Here is a 20,282-nt window from a genome sequence, read left to right on the forward strand (position 1 = left end):
CTGTCATTCTGGCAAAGGATTGTGTCAACATATTCGCAGATCCGCTACGTTTTACGGTACGTGTTTATTTCCTTATTTCTTTAGGTTCATTCGTTTTCAACATCTTATTTGGGACAGTTTGACATTAATCACTTGAACTCATTATTTTATAGTTCAACAAACTTTGTATGTGTGTATGTAACTACCAAGTGCATTATCACATCGCAAACATTTACCGTTTTCAATACCTTAGATTATTGTATTTTCGATAGGTTTAAATTGACAATGAAGAATATGGAATTTCTCCTAGCATTTCTTTAGAAAGTCACGCTCTTTAAGTCGTTTGTTGTGACATACATGTAATAATTTCTGTTTGATTAAATAAGTCAAAATGATATGGCATAATCTTTTTTGGATATGCAAAGCCTTTACGTAAAAAAAACTGTATCGTTTTGCTGCAAATTGTTTGGAAGATGCTATATTTGTTGAAATTATTGTATTTCTGATGTATGAAGCAATTCATTTATTGTTTAATTAGTACCATTTCACTTTGAACGCGTCGGAAATGAAAAGGCAAGTAGAGTTGGTCTGTGTTCTGTCGAATCTGTTTGTGATCCAACAAGAACGAAATCGGAATTCACGTCTAACAATATCGGCAGAACACTGATGTTTGTTCGATTTGGTAACGTGTTTATTCAGTTCAACAAGTAAATGTCCATCTATGCAAATGGGCCTTGTTTAACATATTGAATTGTACTAAATAAACCACTGTACTAGTAGAGATAGCGTTTACCGCGCCGTTTCCAGTATTTCATGAAAATACTTTTTAAGCACTTCCTACATATTTTTAAAGATGTTTCGTTCACGAAACCGCGTGCTGAAATAAATATGTCATTAAATTTCAAGGCCTGTCTGACTGTATATAGAATGATAGAGCGATCTTCGAAATGACGCAGCATAAACTTTTTGCGATACATCATTAGTATTTATACGAAAAAAATCATAAATGTTTTCGTAGTCAAGTTTAGAAGTTCACAATGTTCAGGTTACTGTGTTTCCTAGTTATCGTCAGTGTGGCAAGTGGTGCTAATATTTTCGCCATATTTAGTGTGCCATCAATAAGCCATCAACTGGCATTTCAGCCGATATGGCGAGAACTGTCCTTGCGAGGTCATAAAGTGACCGTAGTCACTCCTAATCCTTTGAAAGATCCGACTTTGACAAATCTAACAGAGATCGATGTTAGTTACGTCTACCGTAGTGCTTCATTGCAATTTTTATTAGACAATCCTAATCTTCTACCAGATCAAGTCATGAGTATGGCTGCTGAGAATTATATAAAACCTATAATTGAAAGTCAGTTGAATGATTCAGCTGTAAGAAAAATCCTTAAATATAAAAATTCACATTTCGACTTGGTAATATCCGAAATGATTTGTTCTCCGGCTTATGGTTTTGCATACAAGTTTAACGTTCCTTTGGTGGGAATGATGTCATTACCTGACGTATCATCAGCGTCTTTGGCTGTAGGAAATCCTTTACATCCCGTTCTAAATCCTGACACTGTACTGGGATATGGCAGGATTCTGTCATTCTGGCAAAGGATTGTGTCAACCTATTCGCAGATCCGCTACGTTTTACGGTACGTGTTTATTTCCTTATTTCTTTAGGTTCATTCGTTTTCAACACTTTATTTACGACAGTCAGACATTAATCAACTTAACTTGTTATTTTATAGTTCAACAAACTTTGTATGTATGTATGTAACTACAAAGTGCATTATCATATCGCAAACATTTACCGTTTTCAATACCTTAGGTTGTTGTATTTTTTTAGAAATGTCTCGCTCTTTCAGTCTATTGTGACATACATATAACAATTTGTGTTTGATTAAATAAGACAAAATGATATGCCATAAACTTTTTTTGATATCCAAAGGCTTTACGTAAAAAAAACTCTATCGTCGTGCTGCAAATTGTTTGAAAGATGCTGTATTTGTTAAAATTATTGTATTTCTGATGTATGAAGCAATTCATTTATTGTTTAATTATTACCATTTCACTTTGAGGGCGTCGGAAAAGAAAAGGCAAGTAGAGTTGGTCTGTGTTCTGTCGAAACTGTTTGTAATCCAACAAGATCGAAATCGAGATCCACGTCTGACAGTATCGACAAAACACTAACCACCATAAACTTCTTTGTTCGATTTGGTAAAGTGTTTATGGGGATTCAGTTTAGCAAGTAAAGGTTTTTTTATGTAAATTGGGCCTTGTTGAACATGTTGAATTCCACTAAATATAGTACTGTACTAGTACAGATAGCGTTTACCGCGCCGTTTGTAGTATTTCATGAAAATACTTTTCAAGTACTCCCGGTATATTTTTGGAGATGTTTCGTTCACGAAACCGTCTGCTGAGATAGACGCTTAAATTTCAAGGCCTACCTCATTAAACAAAGTGACAAATTAATCCGCGGAATGACATTGCATAAACATTTGCGATACTTTAAGTATTTATATAAAAAATCGTTAATGTTTTCGTAGTCATCTGTAGATGTTTGCAATGTTCAGATTGTTGTGTTTCTCTATTATCGTCGCCGTGGCAAATAGTGCGAATATTTTTGCCATATTTAGTGTACCTTCCATAAGCCATCAACTGGTATTTCAGCCGATATGGCGAGAATTGTCCTTGCGAGGTCATAAAGTGACCGTAGTCACTCCTAATCCTTTGAACGATCCGACTTTGACAAATCTTACAGAGATCAATGTTAGTTACGTCTACGGTACTGTTTCTTTACAATTTTTAATAGACAACAGTAATCTCATGCCAGATCAGCTAGTTAGTATGAGTGTAGATCATTATGTAAAACCTTTAATTGAAAGTCAATTGAATCATTCGGATGTAATGAAAATTCTGAAAGACAATAATTCACATTTCGATTTGGTAATTTCTGAAATGATTTGTTCTCCTGCTTTTGGATTTGCATACAAATTTAACGCTCCTTTGGTGGGAATGCTGTCTTTCTCGGATTTGTCCGCAGCATTTCTCGCTATAGGAAATCCCTTACATCCTATTCTAAATCCTGACATGTTACTGGGATATGGGAAGCAGTTATCATTCTGGCAAAGAGTTATGTCAACATATTCACAGATCCGCTACGTTTTACGGTATGTAAATATTTACTTATTTCTTTTGGTTCATAATTTGAATGATTTTTTTGGCATTTTTGAGATAGGTGCTCATCTACTAATTTTCAAATTTGAGGTTGTATAAAGCTAGGCTTCATTAGGGTTCCTTAACCCTTAATAAATCCGCAGTAAAATTATGGCCAGAATTTTGGTTTACTTAATGTTAAAATTTTTATGTTTACATTTATAATACTTCGAATAACGATAATGTCCCAATTTGTTTAAAAGCACGTCTGTATCATACACTCAATCAGAGAGATAACGTCGATTTTTAATTAAGCGAGTTTAAAAATACTAACAATATCATTTTTATACGTCGTTACCGTTCGCAATTTTATTAGACAATCCTAATCTTCTACCAGATCAAGTCATGAGTATGGCTGCTGAGAATTATATAAAACCTATAATTGAAAGTCAGTTGAATGATTCAGCTGTAAGAAAAATCCTTAAAGATAAAAATTCACATTTCGACTTGGTAATATCCGAAATGATTTGTTCTCCGGCTTATGGTTTTGCATACAAGTTTAACGTTCCTTTGGTGGGAATGATGTCATTACCTGACGTATCATCAGCGTCTTTGGCTGTAGGAAATCCTTTACATCCCGTTCTAAATCCTGACACTGTACTGGGATATGGCAGGATTCTGTCATTCTGGCAAAGGATTGTGTCAACCTATTCGCAGATCCGCTACGTTTTACGGTACGTGTTTATTTCCTTATTTCTTTAGGTTCATTCGTTTTCAACATCTTATTTGGGACAGTTTGACATTAATCACTTAAACTCATTATTTTATAGTTCAACAAACTTTGTATGTATATATGTAACTACCAAGTGCATTATCACATTGCAAACATTTACCGTTTTCAATACCTTAGATTATTGTATTTTCGATAGGTTTAAATTGACAATGAAGANATATTTTTGTCTTGTTTATCCAAATTTGATAGCTATTAACCGATATAAAAAGGATAATGCTTTAGCGTAGATTTGTCTACGAATTTGTGCATTATTCAGTTGGTTATGACAAAAAAAACACTTTTTGGAATTTTCTGAATAATTCAAGTTGGGATTATAATTTTTGGTAGATGCTATTGTGTATCCAGCTTTAACATCTGACTTCTTTTTCAATCATGATAATACCATAATCAGATCCAATTTCATTTTAAGTATGATGATCCGTATGTTTTGCAAAACAAATTTCAAATACAAATTTGTTATCAAATTGCGTTATGAACTCTTATCAGATAGGACTGCTCACTTGGAACATTTATATAACACCTCCCCATTCGAGTGATAACCACAGAAAAGCGAATATGTTGCGTGTAGTTATATTGATTAGTGCGATCCTTAAATTCGCGTGTGGTGTCAATATCCTGGCTATTTTTGGCACTCCCTCTATTAGTCATCAAGTAGTGTATCAGAAAGTGTGGAAAGAACTGTCTCTTCGGGGACATCACGTCACCGTCATAACTCCAAATCCATTAAAAGATCCAACGTTAACCAATCTAACAGAAATCGATGTAAATTTCACGTATCAATACTTCGATCTTTCTCCAATTATCGGAAGAGTGGCTACTCTAGACGAGCAATGGCGTTTCTATTTACTCAAACTTCAATACGACCTTTTCAAAGCTTACGTAAAACTTCCTCAAGTCCAAAAGCTACTAACGGGTGCCGACAGGGACTTTGATATAGTCCTGGCTGAGATGATTTACCCATTGCCATATGCTTTCTCTCATAAGTACAAATGTCCACTTGTGGGAGTGTTATCCTTGGATGCCCTGACCCATACTTATTGGGCAGTGGGCAATCCCGCTCATCCAGTTCTTGTACCGGATATTTTCCTTGATCTGGACGATAAGCCTTCTTTTTGGGATAGACTTTGGTCTTCTTATAACCATCTCAGGATGCATTTAAGGTAGGTAGGTAAGCAAAATGAATTCGAATATAGGATTGGATTATCATCGGGATAATGTTCAAGTTCAGTAACAGAAAATTTTTATCAAGATGCATTTTGCTATCTTATCAGCTTAAATACAAACACTTGTAAAATGCGAAAGAGCTTGATCATGACGTGACTACGCATTTTAGGTATGATATTTACAAAGAAAAAGTTGGGAAAGAGCGAATATAAAGATAGGAAACGAAAAATTAGAAGTGACTGATTTTACATATCTAGAAAGTAAGTCAGGACGGAAGGAATAGTAGGGATTTAAAGCAGAGGAAAGCGCAGGGTCGTGTTGCCAATAAAAAGAAGTCACTTCTATGCTCGCGAACGGTTAATTTAGCAATTCGAAATGTGGTGTTACAGGCGAATGATGGATAGAGAAGGTTAGAAATGAAGAGGTATTAGAAAGAATAGGAGCACAGAGGACTCTATGGAAGTCGCCTGGTCAGAGACATATTAGAGTTAGAAATGGGAGTTAGGAGGGGTTGTGGTAGACCTATATTAGTTAAGGATGTTCTAGTTTTAGGGAAATGCGAAGATTAGCTCAGGATAGGAAAGAGTGGAGGTGCGTGTCCAACCATGCTTAGGACTGACGACCTTATGATGATGATACAAAACATCCCAAAGTCAAAAAACTTCTCTGGAACGGCCCCGTTTGTGGGAGTGTTATGTTTTACTGTCTTCACTAATACTCATTGGGCGGTTGGTAATCCCATTTATTCACCTGATAGGCTTTCTTTTTGGGAAACACTTTGAAAAACGTCAATGTTAATAACATAAAATAAGATTACTATAGTTCATCTTTTCAAAAAAGCATGAGGTATAAATTTCTTGTTGGATCTTCAGTAACATTTTGTACAATCACGGAAGTTTTTATTGAGATCGTTTTCTAACTTATTGTCAGCAAGGTTCGTCTACTTGTAGAAAAGTATTTAAAGTGCGACATTTAAGGACTAAATACAGAAGAAATGTTACGTGGAATTGAGTTTAGTTTTATATAGATACTTCATATACGTTGGGCATTTTTTGGGACTCTATTCATAACATGTCGACGATATTATGGGAAAATCTGTCTCTTCGACATCATATTGTCATCGTTATAACTCCAGATCTATTGAAGAATCCAGATTTAGCCAATGTAACTGAATCTAGTGTACAATTTATGTACAACAGCTTTGCCATTCCTCCTAATTTAAAAGGCAAATGAATCTTGATGAACAATGGGGGTTTAATACATTGTTTAAACAGAGTAATTGAAGCTTCGGTAACTTTAAGATCTTTTTATGAATAAGGACTATTTTTCTATTTTTTTTCCTTCTTCTTCATTGTTGTCAGCTTTTAATCCAATTCCTTCTGAGTTAACAAACTTATTTGTAGTAAATATCATTGGTTGAATTTTCCACGTGTTACTTTTCTGCACATATGAATATTGATTATTATGACTGTTGTTTAACAGTGGATTCCATAAATTTCTGGTTAGAGTAATAGGTTCCAGACTAATTACAAAGTTTGTCGTAATTTGTTTAAATACCTCGAAGGAGACGTGTGCATTATATCCTTTATCAGGGGGATGACTTCGATATTTAACTAACGTAAGTAATTGTAAAAAAATGTAAAAATATTATTTTTACATTATCAGCGTGGAGCGTTATCACACGCAAAACTTTTTAAATAAACAGATTGTTGGTAAGAGTGTTAAGCAGTTGCTATATGACTTGCAAAAATACAAGAATTCTATGGGTACATAAATCCTATATAATTGGATACCTTTATATTTACGAGGTTGTTTCAAAAAGGTATATTATTTTTTGAATGAAGTTACTGATTATAATTTTTCTTATTTCTAAAGAATTGTATTAACCCATTCTTGGAGCATTGTACGTTGTGCGACAAAAACTATTTATTTACACTAATTATTTATTAAAGAACTTCTGCAACGGTCAATTTATTTCTTCTTCTCTCCACGATAGTCTCTTCCTTTAAATACTCTTTTGTTTACTTTCGGGGACCTTCTGGAAACATCCGGATAGTTTATTATTTCTTTGAACTGTTAAACTGCTTTCCCAGAACGCAGGTACGACACACACATTTACAAATACGGCGCACATGAAGAAAGGCGCCCGAGGCTAGTCGGCGAATCGATAAGCCGTTCACGCACACGTGTGCCCGATCGCACACAAACACACTCGTACTCGCTACAATATGAAGTCAGTAGGACATAACTATAGGGACTTAGTTATAGGGACCGGCGATATTTTGACGCTACATACGATATTGTTGTCGTTAAATCCGACTTCTTTAGCGCTTGTTTGAATGGTAAATTAACGTAAATGTCCATCTATGCAAATGGGCCTTGTTTAACATATTGAATTGTACTAAATAAACCACTGTACTAGTAGAGATAGCGTTTACCGCGCCGTTTCCAGTATTTCATGAAAATACTTTTTAAGCACTTCCTACATATTTTTAAAGATGTTTCGTTCACGAAACCGCGTGCTGAAATAAATATGTCATTAAATTTCAAGGCCTGTCTGACTGTATATAGAATGATAGAGCGATCTTCGAAATGACGCAGCATAAACTTTTTGCGATACATCATTAGTATTTATACGAAAAAAATCATAAATGTTTTCGTAGTCAAGTTTAGAAGTTCACAATGTTCAGGTTACTGTGTTTCCTAGTTATCGTCAGTGTGGCAAGTGGTGCTAATATTTTCGCCATATTTAGTGTGCCATCAATAAGCCATCAACTGGCATTTCAGCCGATATGGCGAGAACTGTCCTTGCGAGGTCATAAAGTGACCGTAGTCACTCCTAATCCTTTAAAAGATCCGACCTTGACAAATCTAACAGAGATCGATGTTAGTTACGTCTACCGTAGTGCTTCATTGCAATTTTTATTAGACAATCCTAATCTTCTACCAGATCAAGTCATGAGTATGGCTGCTGAGAATTATNGAAATGATTTGTTCTCCGACTTATGCTTTTGCATACAAGTTTAACGCTCCGTTGGTGGGAATGCTGTCATTACCAGATATGTCTACAGCATCTCTGGCCGTGGGGAATCCCGTACATCCTGTTCTTAATCCTGACACATTACTGGGATATGGCAGGAATTTATCTTTCTGGCAAAGGGTGACGTCGACTTATTCGCAGATCCGCTACATTCTACGGTTTGTATTCATTTGTGTCTTTTGTTTGTAGCTGTGTGATATTTTCGGTAAGTAGGCTTCGTCAGGGTTCTTTAACCCTTAACGTTTCCGAACGAAAGTCATCACCACAATTTTTATCTACTAAGCGTTTAGTTATTGTCAAAAAGCTTTACGTTTAGATCTTTAATACTCCAATACTTAAAACAAATTGAGACGCAATTACACATAGTAAAAACCAACCTGTCGACTTATGTTATAAATTTATATTTTTTATAATTCTAATTGAAAGATAGTGGGAGGGGGTTCCTTAGACCTACTTTCAGTATCCAAAATGTTATCTTCTAATCAGAAACTTTAATTAAAGATGGCTAATTCATACTGACCAGTATATTCTTACCTTAAAGTTAAAATTAGCATTTACCTGGTGAAAATTTACAATAAAGAATAATAGAACTCGTAATTTTCACTTTTTATTTTTACGACAATTAAACTTGATATTTTTGCGATGTTATTAACCGTCGTATTGCCATAACTGATATTATCATTGAAGATAGTGGTCACTTTTAATAGGTACAATTTCCATATGTTATACTCAAAGTGCATCCAATTTTAACTCCTGACCTCTTCGTTCCTGATGATGGAATATACTATAGTTGTATTGTAAGCAGATCCAATTTCATTTAAAGCGAACACGGTTGTTGTTGTTAATAATTCGTATGTTTGAAGGAAATTGCAAAATGTGCATTCGTTATCATATTGCATTTTACAGTCTTATCAGCTACGATTTCTAACTCGAAACATTTATACAATATATTCTCACTCAAGTGCTAACCTTAGAAAAGTTAAAATGGTGCGTGTAGTTTTATTGATTAGCGTTATCCTTAAACTTGCCAGTGGTGCTAATATATTGGGAATTTTCGGGAGTCCCTCGATTAGTCATCAACTAGTGTATCAAAAAATATGGAAAGAACTGTCTCTTCGGGGACATCATGTCACCGTCATAACACCAGATCCATTAAAAGATCCAACTTTAACCAATCTAACAGAAATCGATGTAAATTTTACGTATCAATACATCGATCTTTCTCCAATTATCGGAAGAGTAGCTACTCTGGACGAACAGTGGCGTTTTTATTTATTCAAAATTCAACACAATGTTTTCCAAGCCTATGCAAAACTTTCGCAAGTCCAAAAGCTTTTAGGAGATGACGATGGAAACTTTGATATAGTTTTGGCTGAGATGGTTTACCCATTGCCATACGCCTTCTCTTATAAGTACAAGTGTCCATTTGTGGGAATATTATCTTTGGATGCCTTTACTCAAAGTTATTGGGCAGTAGGCAATCCTGTTCATCCAGTTCTATTACCGGATGTTCTTCTCGATGTACGTGATAAATCTTCTTTCTGGGAAAGACTATGGTCTTCGTACAATCAAGTTAGGATGTATTTAAGGTAGGCTTTTGTCAGATTTTTTAATTCCGACTAAAGAAAAAGATGAACTTTAACATCAATATGCCTTTTGCTGTTTGATACAACTACGTATCTTCAGCTCGCCGAGAATTCATAGAATTTCGTAGTTCCTAGCTAAAGGTACGATAAATGGTGATTTGGCAGGTGTTAATATCAGTTTGGAACTTCAAAATTTAATGGACCATGACATTGAACCCGGAAAACAATTTCGATCTAATATTTTAGATTATCCATTTCCAAGAAGTTTACAATTTTTTTTAGACTCTTCAGTTAAAGAATTAGAAGGCATTCATCTAATGTCTCCTTGTTCCCTGTTTAAGCTTCTAATACCTTTAATGGCAAAAGTGAGCATTTTTCATTAATTTTTATATGTAATGTTTGATCGCTGATACTAGNATCAAAAAATATGGAAAGAACTGTCTCTTCGGGGACATCATGTCACCGTCATAACACCAGATCCATTAAAAGATCCAACTTTAACCAATCTAACAGAAATCGATGTAAATTTTACGTATCAATACATCGATCTTTCTCCAATTATCGGAAGAGTAGCTACTCTGGACGAACAGTGGCGTTTTTATTTATTCAAAATTCAACACAATGTTTTCCAAGCCTATGCAAAACTTTCGCAAGTCCAAAAGCTTTTAGGAGATGACGATGGAAACTTTGATATAGTTTTGGCTGAGATGGTTTACCCATTGCCATACGCCTTCTCTTATAAGTACAAGTGTCCATTTGTGGGAATATTATCTTTGGATGCCTTTACTCAAAGTTATTGGGCAGTAGGCAATCCTGTTCATCCAGTTCTATTACCGGATGTTCTTCTCGATGTACGTGATAAATCTTCTTTCTGGGAAAGACTATGGTCTTCGTACAATCAAGTTAGGATGTATTTAAGGTAGGCTTTTGTCAGATTTTTTAATTCCGACTAAAGAAAAAGATGAACTTTAACATCAATATGCCTTTTGCTGTTTGATACAACTACGTATCTTCAGCTCGCCGAGAATTCATAGAATTTCGTAGTTCCTAGCTAAAGGTACGATAAATGGTGATTTGGCAGGTGTTAATATCAGTTTGGAACTTCAAAATTTAATGGACCATGACATTGAACCCGGAAAACAATTTCGATCCAATATTTTAGATTATCCATTTCCAAGGAGTTTAGAATTTTTTGGGCTCTCTTTAGTTAAAGAATTAGAAGGCATTCATCTAATGTCTCCTTGTCCCCTGTTTAAGCTTCTAATACCTTTAATGGCCAAAGTGAGCATTTTTCATTAATTTTTATATGTAATGTTTGATCGCTGATACTAGCAAAACTTTTTACGGCAAAAATGTATTTTGCATTTTTCAAATAGAAAATACATTTGGAAAAGTATTTTAAATAGAATACAGAACGCTTTTCTCAAAAAACTATTTAAATGCATTTTTTATGTTATAAGTATTTCAAATAAATCACATCTCTCATTATATGACCGTATATTTACGAGAATCGTCTTTCGGGCATCTTTTAGGGAAAACAAAGGCAAACCATCTATAGTTATTATTTTAGGGTTCCGTACGTTCGAATGAAACAACAGAACCCTTATAGAATCACTCGTATGTCTGTCTGTCCGTCTGTCACATTCAATTTGTACTTCCACAGATTGATGCACATATTCTGATGGAAATTATCTTGCGAAAACAAAGAAACTTCTATAAAATCCGATTTTTTGAGAGAATAATCCTTATGTCGATTTCGAGTTGGTTTTAATCGAAATGACTTATTCATATTCAGTTGCTCGCGCATTTTTTAGTTAATTCGAGTTTCCAATATTATTTTTTTTTTGGATTTCCTACATTTATGTGTAACAAGAAATTCCAGATTAATTACGAATTTGTATTTGTTTTCAAAACGTCATTCAGGTTTCACGATACCAACAATATCTCAATTTCTTCGAATAGTTTGGATCATATGCTTAGTTAGATGGATGACCCCCATATTTAATTAAGTACAAAAATAGTAACAATATCATTTTTTACACGGCCAATTTGAATCGTTATCAGTAGCTAAGTTTATTTTTACAGTATTTCGCAACAGTTCAGTTTTATTTCAGTCTTAGTTCGGATTAGGTATATATAAGTTGTCAATTAATGAATGTTCGATTAGTTTCTTTAAAAAGATCGTCATGTTCACTTCAGTGGTGACTTTATTCTGTACTGCTTCGAGTTTAGTTAGCGGAGCTAATATTTTGGGGATCTTTAGCACTACGGCTTTAAGCGAACAGGCGATGTTCCAGATGATTTGGAAGGAATTGTCTCGCAGAGGTCATAAGGTCACCGTTATTACGCCGGGTCCACTTCTAGACTATTCGTTAGTAAATTTGACTGACCAGGGTGCTAATTATTCACAGGAAGATGTCGGTTTCAGTCCGATTTTTTCAAGCGATTTGCTACCTGATCAAGCCTGGAAACACTTCTTACTTCACAGTCATAGAAAGGCCTTTGAGACGAGGATGCTTCGTTCAGATGTTCGAGACATTTTTGGGGATGACAGTGTTCAGTTCGATGTTGTTTTGGCTGAGGTGACATTCGCCCCTGTCTACGCATTTTCCTACAAATTTAATTGCCCTATAATTGGTTTATCGTCTTCACCCGAAATGCTTCTTTCATTTGTTGTGCATCCAATTATGATTCGGGAATCGTTTTTTGGATCCGCCGCGAATCTAAACTTCTGGCAGAGGTTATGGTCCACGTACGCCCAAATCAGGCTTACGTTATGGTAGGTTTGTGTCATTATATTTGGCATGTACTGTACTTATAAGATTAAGTGTTGTGTTAACTCTTTTATTGTTTTATTTGGATTATTTTTCCACGTTCTTTGGAAAATGTTATCGTTTTATATTATTATAAACAGAGCTAGCATGTCTAGCGCTCGTGATAATTTCTGATAAGCGTAATCAATTTTTCGGAAAATCGACACCGACCGAAACTCGAAATTTAAAATGTCGAATGCTCGATGAGAATTATCAGTAGTTTGACGAAGAAAGAGTTGGCAAGGTGACGGTTTCTGGTATTATCGTAAGTAAGAGCTAAAGAGGCTTCGCTGTGCGTGACAAAAGACTGTAATTATTAACAGAATCCTGCTTTTATTAAGCCCTGTTCGCCGTTAAATCTTTTACTACCTTTTTTATACAATAGATAATTATGTAATTAAAGAAAAGCCTCTGTCGTATAGAGGGATTAGAAACGTTGAATTTTATTATGGGAAATGGAATGAATTTTATAATATTTTACAAATAAAAGATAAAACTGAATATTTGATTGCCTAATTTTTAATAATTAGCAACTTAATTTAGAGCTAACAAAAGAACAATATCCAAAAGTTTGGATTTGGATTTGATCCAATTTGTTCATATGTTGGATTAACATAATTCGAATTTTAATTCCACGTAAGATTTGTAGTCACAATGATATCATCATTGTAGCGTCTTCATCACGTTTTCACCGAATGTTCGTGACGGTTTTGCATTCAAGACCAAGAAACACAATACAAAATACCTGCTGTCTGAACGTGAGTACAATAGCCCATCACAATTTGCTCGTCATTTACCTACAATATAAATAAACTGTTCAACTCGAACGATAACAACTTAACAACTAATTATGATTAACAAACAACGATGTTGACAACAGCTTTTGTATCTATTATTATGTCGTTCGTACGTTTCCCACAATAAAAATCCACGTACCGGACCATTAAACCACACTGTAGTTTCAGATCGGGACTGGTTAACACCTCCAACACCATGAGCCCGTCCTGGTCGTGATACAGCAGTGTCTTTTTTTCATTATTCTTTTTTTTTATTACCGAAACAATGAAGTGTTTGTTTGTGTTTTGTTTCGTTTTATTTTCCGCGCGAATCGCGGTTGGCGTGAACATTTTGGCGGTGTTTTTCACGCCTTTGGACAGTTACCAGAAAGTGTTCAGGCCGTTGTGGGTTGAACTATCCCTTAGAGGTCACAATGTGACCGTCATAACAACCGATCCCGTTAAAAACGAGTCTTTGGTGAACTTGACCGAAATCGATGTGAGCTATTCGTGTTATCGCATATCAGACGAGTTGGCGTTACCCAACGATAACCTACGACCCGAGGAGAGGGTCAAACTCAACGTTTTCGGGATGTCCTTGCCCGCGTTCGAGGCCCAGGTGCAACACCATCAGATTCAGGACTTGTTAAGGGATAGTAGCAATAGATTTGATTTGGTTGTCATGGAAATGACTTCGAGTCCCTATTACGGTTTTGCGTACTTGTTTGATGTCCCCTGGGTTGGCGTGCTGCCTCATTCCACAACTTTGGCAAGCGACAGGGATGTAGGCAATCTAAGACATCCCCTGTTGTTCCCCGATCCCACAGTAAAAAGTTATACGGGTCGGAATATTTGGATGCGACTGTATCTTGCTTTGGCGCAACTGAGACTAATTTACAGGTAGTTTAATAATCGCCAAGTTGCCCCCACATTATCTGCAGGGGTATTTCTAATCTTCTAAAGCATTTTTCTTATCTGCCAGTGATATCAATATTATTTTAGTTATGTAAGTAACTTCTTGACTAACATCCGCATGACGTAATATAAATAAAATTCTTTAATGGATAAGAGACATTTTGAAATTAAAAAAAATTATCTAAGGCTTCTACATTTCAAAACAACGTGGCCATTAGAAAGGCATGTTTGTACCACTAGAGGAGTAATTCGTTTATGTAATTACACTACTAGTTAATTGCAATTTTAATTTTAATAACTGAACCTATTAGCAACTAATATTTTTTGACGTAACGTATATTAAATCAGCAGTCAACTTTAGGTGTTTAGACATACAAATTACACAACAAATCAAACGATTATTTGTTTATATTTTTTTCTGAAAATGTTAAACCTTTGAACTTGGACCAGCATGTAAACGACTTTTAAAATTGATTCATGATAACTGATTGTTCGAAGTGTTGTTCATAATTTTATCAAAATTCCGCAAAATTATTCATGAATAGACAGCACAACATTTATGATCACAAGAATTTTCTAGTTGAATTATTTTTCTAGCAAAGAGTTCATAAGAATGATAATTTAATAATTTTACAGCATTGTCGCCATCATCATAAGGGCGTCAGTCCTAAGACTGGCTGGACACGCACCTCCACTCTTTCCTATCCTGACCTAATCTTCGCATTTCTCTAAAACTAGAACATCCCACGTTCTTAATTATTTACGAACATTAATCGTCTAGCTCTACCCCTCTTAAAACTCCTGTTTCTGCCTCTAATATGTCTCTGACTAGCCCTTCATGCCTGAGAAGGTGTCCTACCAATCTATCTCGTCTATTTCTTATTGACCTCCATACAGTCCTCATTTCATGTATTCTTTCTAATACCTCTTCATTTCTAACCTTCTCCACTCTGCACTCCTACCTTTATATTCGCTCTCTCCCTATTTTTTCTCCCCTTACATACCAATATTTTTGTTTTACTTTTATTTAACTTCATACAACACTGTTTTACAGTACGTGAAAAGTACAGCATTAATTAAATTGAAAATTTTGTTTCAGTTACGATTACGAAATCATGCCAGAGTTGGACAGGATCGCTAGAAAATACTTTGGAGATGACATGCCCTATTTGGGCGATATTGAAAAAAATGTGAGCATAATTCTCACTACCCACAATTTCATCACTTCAAAACCCAAGCCTACAGTGCCAGCCCTAATAGAAATAGGCAACGTACATTTGAAAAAGAATGTCAAACTGCCTCAAGTAAGTGACCAATAGAATATAGTCAATCAACTACCTAAATTTAGTCAAATATTTTTCATTCACATCATCCATTTTGTTTCAGGATTTACAAAAGGAGCTCGACAAAGCAACCAATGGAGTGATTTACTTTAGTTTAGGATCTAACGTTAAGAGTGCAAATATATCTAGTCAGTTACGAAATGTTATCATTTCAAGTTTTGCTGAATTGCCTTACACAATACTTTGGAAATGGGAAACCGACCATCTTCCAGGAAAACCTGATAATGTGATAACCAGGAAATGGTTGCCCCAAGAAGCAGTATTAGGTAGATATCTTATATTTCTTCCCCTACAGATTATAACTCATTTTACTATTTTTGGTTTTTTCTTGTGCAGCTCACCCTAATGTGAAGGCGTTCATAACACAGGGAGGGCTTCAATCTATGGAAGAAGCAATTTACTATCGCAAACCCTTGATTGGTATGCCTTTCTTTGCTGACCAAATGAAGAACGTAAGAAGTATAGCGGAGCATGGCATTGGGGTTGCACTAAATACGGACACTCTTACGAAAGAGAAACTGAAATCGGCGATATTAGAAGTCGTAAACGATAAAAAGTAAGTGCTTTTGTTAATAATACGTATCACTATTTGTCAAATTCTTAGAATTAGAAGGTAGAGGTAATTTAAAATAACGTGAACCTTTGTTTGGGCGCGCGATTGGTGTTCTCCTGAATGCTAAAAGTAATGTAAATCTCTTGCCATTTCGCTCGGTTTATATACGAAACAAAAAAGTAGAAGGGGAAAGTAGGCGTTACGTATAGCTGCGCAAATATGTTTACGCACTTATGTTGCTAGGAAACGAGTAGTTATAGGCGTTACCGTAGCTACTAATCTACGTATAAAGACTTGAAATACATTGATTTTTGTAATTTCTATTACAGATACAAGGAGAAAATTTCGGAACTGTCCGATCTAATGTGGGACCAACCGATGTCGGGTCTTGACACAGCCATTTGGTGGATTGAATATGTAATAAGGCATAAAGGAGCGAAGCACCTACGTAGCCCTCTTTTAGATCTACCCCTTTATCAGTATTTGTTGCTGGACGTGTTGGCGTTCGTGTTCGGCGTTATCGCAACGACTTTGGGGCTTTTATACGCGGCATACATCTATACAAAACCCGTTATTCAAGGAGTCGTAGGGAAAAATAAAGTAAAATCGAATTAGTTCACGTTATCATATTTTTCTCGAGATATCACACATCATTGTTATCATAACTGCATAGTCATCTGAATAGCTCGTAAATAGGCGACAATTTGAAGTCGCCCTGAAGTTTTATTGTACAGATAAGAGAGGCTTTCCGATGAAGAAAACGTCATTACGTACTGTAAATTATTGTATAAATACTTCACAGTGTANACCAAAAAGTGAAATTTTCGTTTAACTAAACATATTTTCAACTGCAGCCTGTTCTTGATAAAAACTGCATTTTTATTTAAAAAATACTAATCGCAACTTACATATTTAAAAACATGGTTGTTATTACCATACAATACAGGTTGTTTAGTGCATACAAATACGAATATATACATACATGTGCATATATAAATATGAATGGAAAAACATGTCTTTTACTAGAAGTTTCTCGGTACTCCAATTGATATCAATAAATTAGTCTTTTGGTGCACAATGAATATTCCGATACTTTTGTTAGTATTCCTGAAATTCGCCAGCTGTGCTAACATTTTAGCCCATTTTATAACGCCTTCGATGAGTCACCAATCGGTGTATCGAAATATTTGGAAAGAATTGAGTTTAAGAGGACACAAAATCACTGTAATAACCCCTTATCCTTTGAAGGACCCGCTTTTGGTAAATTTGACCGAAATAGATGTGAATTTTTCATACGAAATAATCAAAGAAGCAATAAATTCGAAAAAGTTATCGCAAGAACAAAAAATCGACGCAGAACGGCTCCTAAATGAAATAATACCGCCTGTGTTGGACTGTCAGTTGGAAGAACCTCGTGTAAAAGAAATTTACAATGGCGAGAACAATGAAACATACGATTTGGTCCTTGTGGAGATGATTTATCCTGTAGTGTACCCGTTGGCGCAAAAATACAGGTGTCCTTACGTGGGGATTGCTTCGTTTTCAGGTGCTAAAGTTTTCGAAATTGCACTGGGGAATCCTGCACATCCTGTCGCGTATCCAGATGTTTTGTTGGAGTACAGCGCAGTGGAAACATTCTTTCAAAGATTACATTCTACTTTCTTCGACATTCGAACGTATTTAAGGTAAATCTATGATTAAAATCTCACTATTTTTTATGCAGTTACTAAACTAAAGCAGGCCAAAACGTTTGTTAATATAATATAATANAAAGAAAAATTCAAAACTGAAATGTGGAAATCAAAAGTGTTTCATAGAAAATACCCGAACCAACAACAGCAGGAACATACACATATAGATAAAAAATCTTCTAATATGTGGTTAAAGAAAGGAAATCTATTCTCAGAAACTAAAGGATTCATGATAGCGATGCAGGACAAAATAATAAAAACAAACATTTCAGACATAAAGGGCTAGTTATAGACATATTAGGTGCACAAACAGGACTTAAAAAAGGGATAGTGGTAGATACCTAGATAAAACTACTCTTCACAAATGATTAAAGTTGCCAATTGTTCAAGTTGGTGTGGCGGACAATTGTAGATATTTCTTAAGCATTCTTTTTCATTATTTTACTTCTAATTTTATTTCATTTCAAATTTTATTTCATTTCAAATATTATTTCAATTTGCAAGGGCAACGTCTCGCAATATAAGGTAAGACTCGTGATTAAAAGTTGTGCTCAGAGAAAAGGCTTCGACTATGACGAGATTTTGTTCCAGTAGCCAGAGTGACTACTCTGAGAACGCTGCTTGTCGTAATTAATATTAGGAACCCCCACACCAGGCAGCTTAACGTCAAAAATGCCTTTCTCATTGGAGAACTTCAGGAGGAGATCTACATGAAGCAGCCCCTTGGTGTCTCCAAGCAATCCGACCTAGTCTGCAGACTTCGGAAAAGCCTGAACAGTAAGTTTCACCAGTTCGTCACAGATCTTGGCTTCACGCAATCGAAGCACGATCTTTGTCTCTGTTAACTTGACTGGCGACAAGAAGATATATCTCCTGATCTACGATGAGAAGGTACTTCTGCAGATAACGAGAAAACTTGGACAACAGTGCCGGATGAAAGACTTGGGCCAGCCCAACTTCTTTCTTGACATCAAGATCGAGAGAGATGCGACAGGCATGTGTCTCAGTCAACCGACTTATATCCGAAATCTGTTACAGCGCTTCGAAATTCTAACTGCAATGGAATCAACACTCCGGTGAAACCGAAATCACCGTCTGAAACGAATTCAGAGAGCATCATCGAGATTAGACCGTACCGGGAACTTGTTGGGTGCCGGTACCTAATAAGATCCACCCGACCAGACTTGAGCGCAGCGATCAACTTTTATAGTCGATTCCAAAGCAACGCTGCCGAGGCACAGTGGACAGGGTTCAAACGAATTCTGCAATACCTTCAAGCAACCAGAGATTGCTGCTTGTACTACCCCAAGGACAATCCTGAGCCACTGGTAGGTTACGCTGATGCTGATTGAGCGACCGACACAGACCGTAAGTCCATCACAGGCACTCGGTCAACTGGAAGATCAGGAAGCAGCCAACAGCCCCACTCTCCTCTACGGAGGTCGAGTAGGTGGCCCTGGCTAACGCGGGCAAGGAGTTTCTATGGTTGAAAGGGCTGCTCCAGGAAATGGGATTCCATTTCACCAAGCCAGTGACAATCTACGAGGACAAACAGGCCTGCATCCACCTGATCAAACGGTGGGACCACCGCCGGTTGAAGCACGTAGACGTGAAGTACAATTTCACACGAGACCTGCATGCTAAGGGTGAAATTGAAGTCAGGTCCATCCCTACGGCCGACCAGAAAGCTGACATCCTCACCATAACATTACGTTCGCAAAAATTGTATCAAATGTTTGAATGTATTTCTCGTTCACACGTTTTGTTTGAGGAGGAGTGTTGAAATAAACAATCAAAACCTTGTAGAAATCTTTATTACCGATATGTCATTAATGTAATTGATTGCCGAGAGTGTTATAATAAATTCTCGATATTTCTAACCTGGTTATAGCACGCATAAGCTGTATACTTGTGTTGCTCCAATTCTTTTTTTTTTTTTGAATAAACGTAACTGAACGGGAAACACCTGCCTTGTGTTTAATTGAACTTGCGCGGATTTTAACATCCTTTAATAATACAGTCCAATCTGCCCAACTTCTGCTACAATTCGGTTTTAAATTATGGCTCCATGTTTTGGTAACTCCAGTCAGTTTCGATAACTTGCCATTTATTAAAAAAAAAAATCTTAAAACACCCAATACACACCCGGACTTTTGTGAGTTAATTTCGCTCCTGAAAACTGTTGTAGTTTTGTCAAGGAAAAACGCCGAATTTGTTTGCTTCCAATATATTTATTTAATACGTGTGTACATTAACAACGATCGGGATGCTCTGTTTAAAAAAATGTGTTGCAAGACAGGTTATGACTCACACGCTGGCTGGAAATCACGAAGAATAAACATTCGGTAGTGATATTTATGACTGAACAATACAGATTACAACACAAGTATGAAGGTGTTAGGAGTAATGTAAGTATTGTTACGACGGAACTCCGTTAATGGTTCGAATAAACTTATGTCTGTCGCAGATCTTCCTTTCTA

The 20,282-nt window shown here is 35.9% G+C and overlaps 2 protein-coding genes across 11 annotated transcripts in view; both read left to right on the top strand.

The window, feature by feature from the left end:
• Window positions 1-16,925, top strand: part of LOC108744425 (UDP-glucuronosyltransferase 2B13) — a 35,688-nt gene extending 18,763 nt beyond the window's left edge. For 4 of the 10 annotated variants that reach the window (XM_025978399.1, XM_025978402.1, XM_025978400.1 and 1 more), the window contains exons 2-5: window positions 15,315-15,519; window positions 15,602-15,824; window positions 15,895-16,114; window positions 16,441-16,925. In XM_025978399.1, the coding sequence (XP_025834184.1) occupies window positions 15,315-15,519; window positions 15,602-15,824; window positions 15,895-16,114; window positions 16,441-16,726 (934 nt within the window). In that variant the 3' untranslated portion in view covers window positions 16,727-16,925. Of the gene's footprint in view, window positions 1-991; window positions 1,622-2,522; window positions 3,143-3,501; window positions 3,863-11,882; window positions 12,491-12,772; window positions 12,790-13,068; window positions 14,201-15,314; window positions 15,520-15,601; window positions 15,825-15,894; window positions 16,115-16,440 lie in introns of those variants that run through there. The other 6 variants (XM_018480196.2, XM_025978403.1, XM_025978398.1 and 3 more) reach the window with 6 other exon arrangements.
• A 234-nt stretch (window positions 16,926-17,159) lies between these two features.
• Window positions 17,160-20,282, top strand: part of LOC108744101 — a 7,146-nt gene continuing 4,023 nt past the window's right edge. The window contains exons 1-6 of the mRNA XM_025978447.1: window positions 17,160-17,798; window positions 18,394-18,551; window positions 18,604-18,796; window positions 18,841-19,130; window positions 19,186-19,248; window positions 19,307-19,459. Coding sequence (XP_025834232.1) covers window positions 17,189-17,798; window positions 18,394-18,551; window positions 18,604-18,796; window positions 18,841-19,130; window positions 19,186-19,248; window positions 19,307-19,459 — 1,467 coding nt within the window. The 5' untranslated portion in view covers window positions 17,160-17,188. The remainder of the gene's footprint in view (window positions 17,799-18,393; window positions 18,552-18,603; window positions 18,797-18,840; window positions 19,131-19,185; window positions 19,249-19,306; window positions 19,460-20,282) is intronic.

The sequence above is a fragment of the Agrilus planipennis genome, unplaced genomic scaffold (genome assembly GCF_000699045.2).
Source record: "Agrilus planipennis isolate EAB-ADULT unplaced genomic scaffold, Apla_2.0 scaffold6, whole genome shotgun sequence".
NCBI lineage: Eukaryota > Metazoa > Arthropoda > Insecta > Coleoptera > Buprestidae > Agrilus > Agrilus planipennis.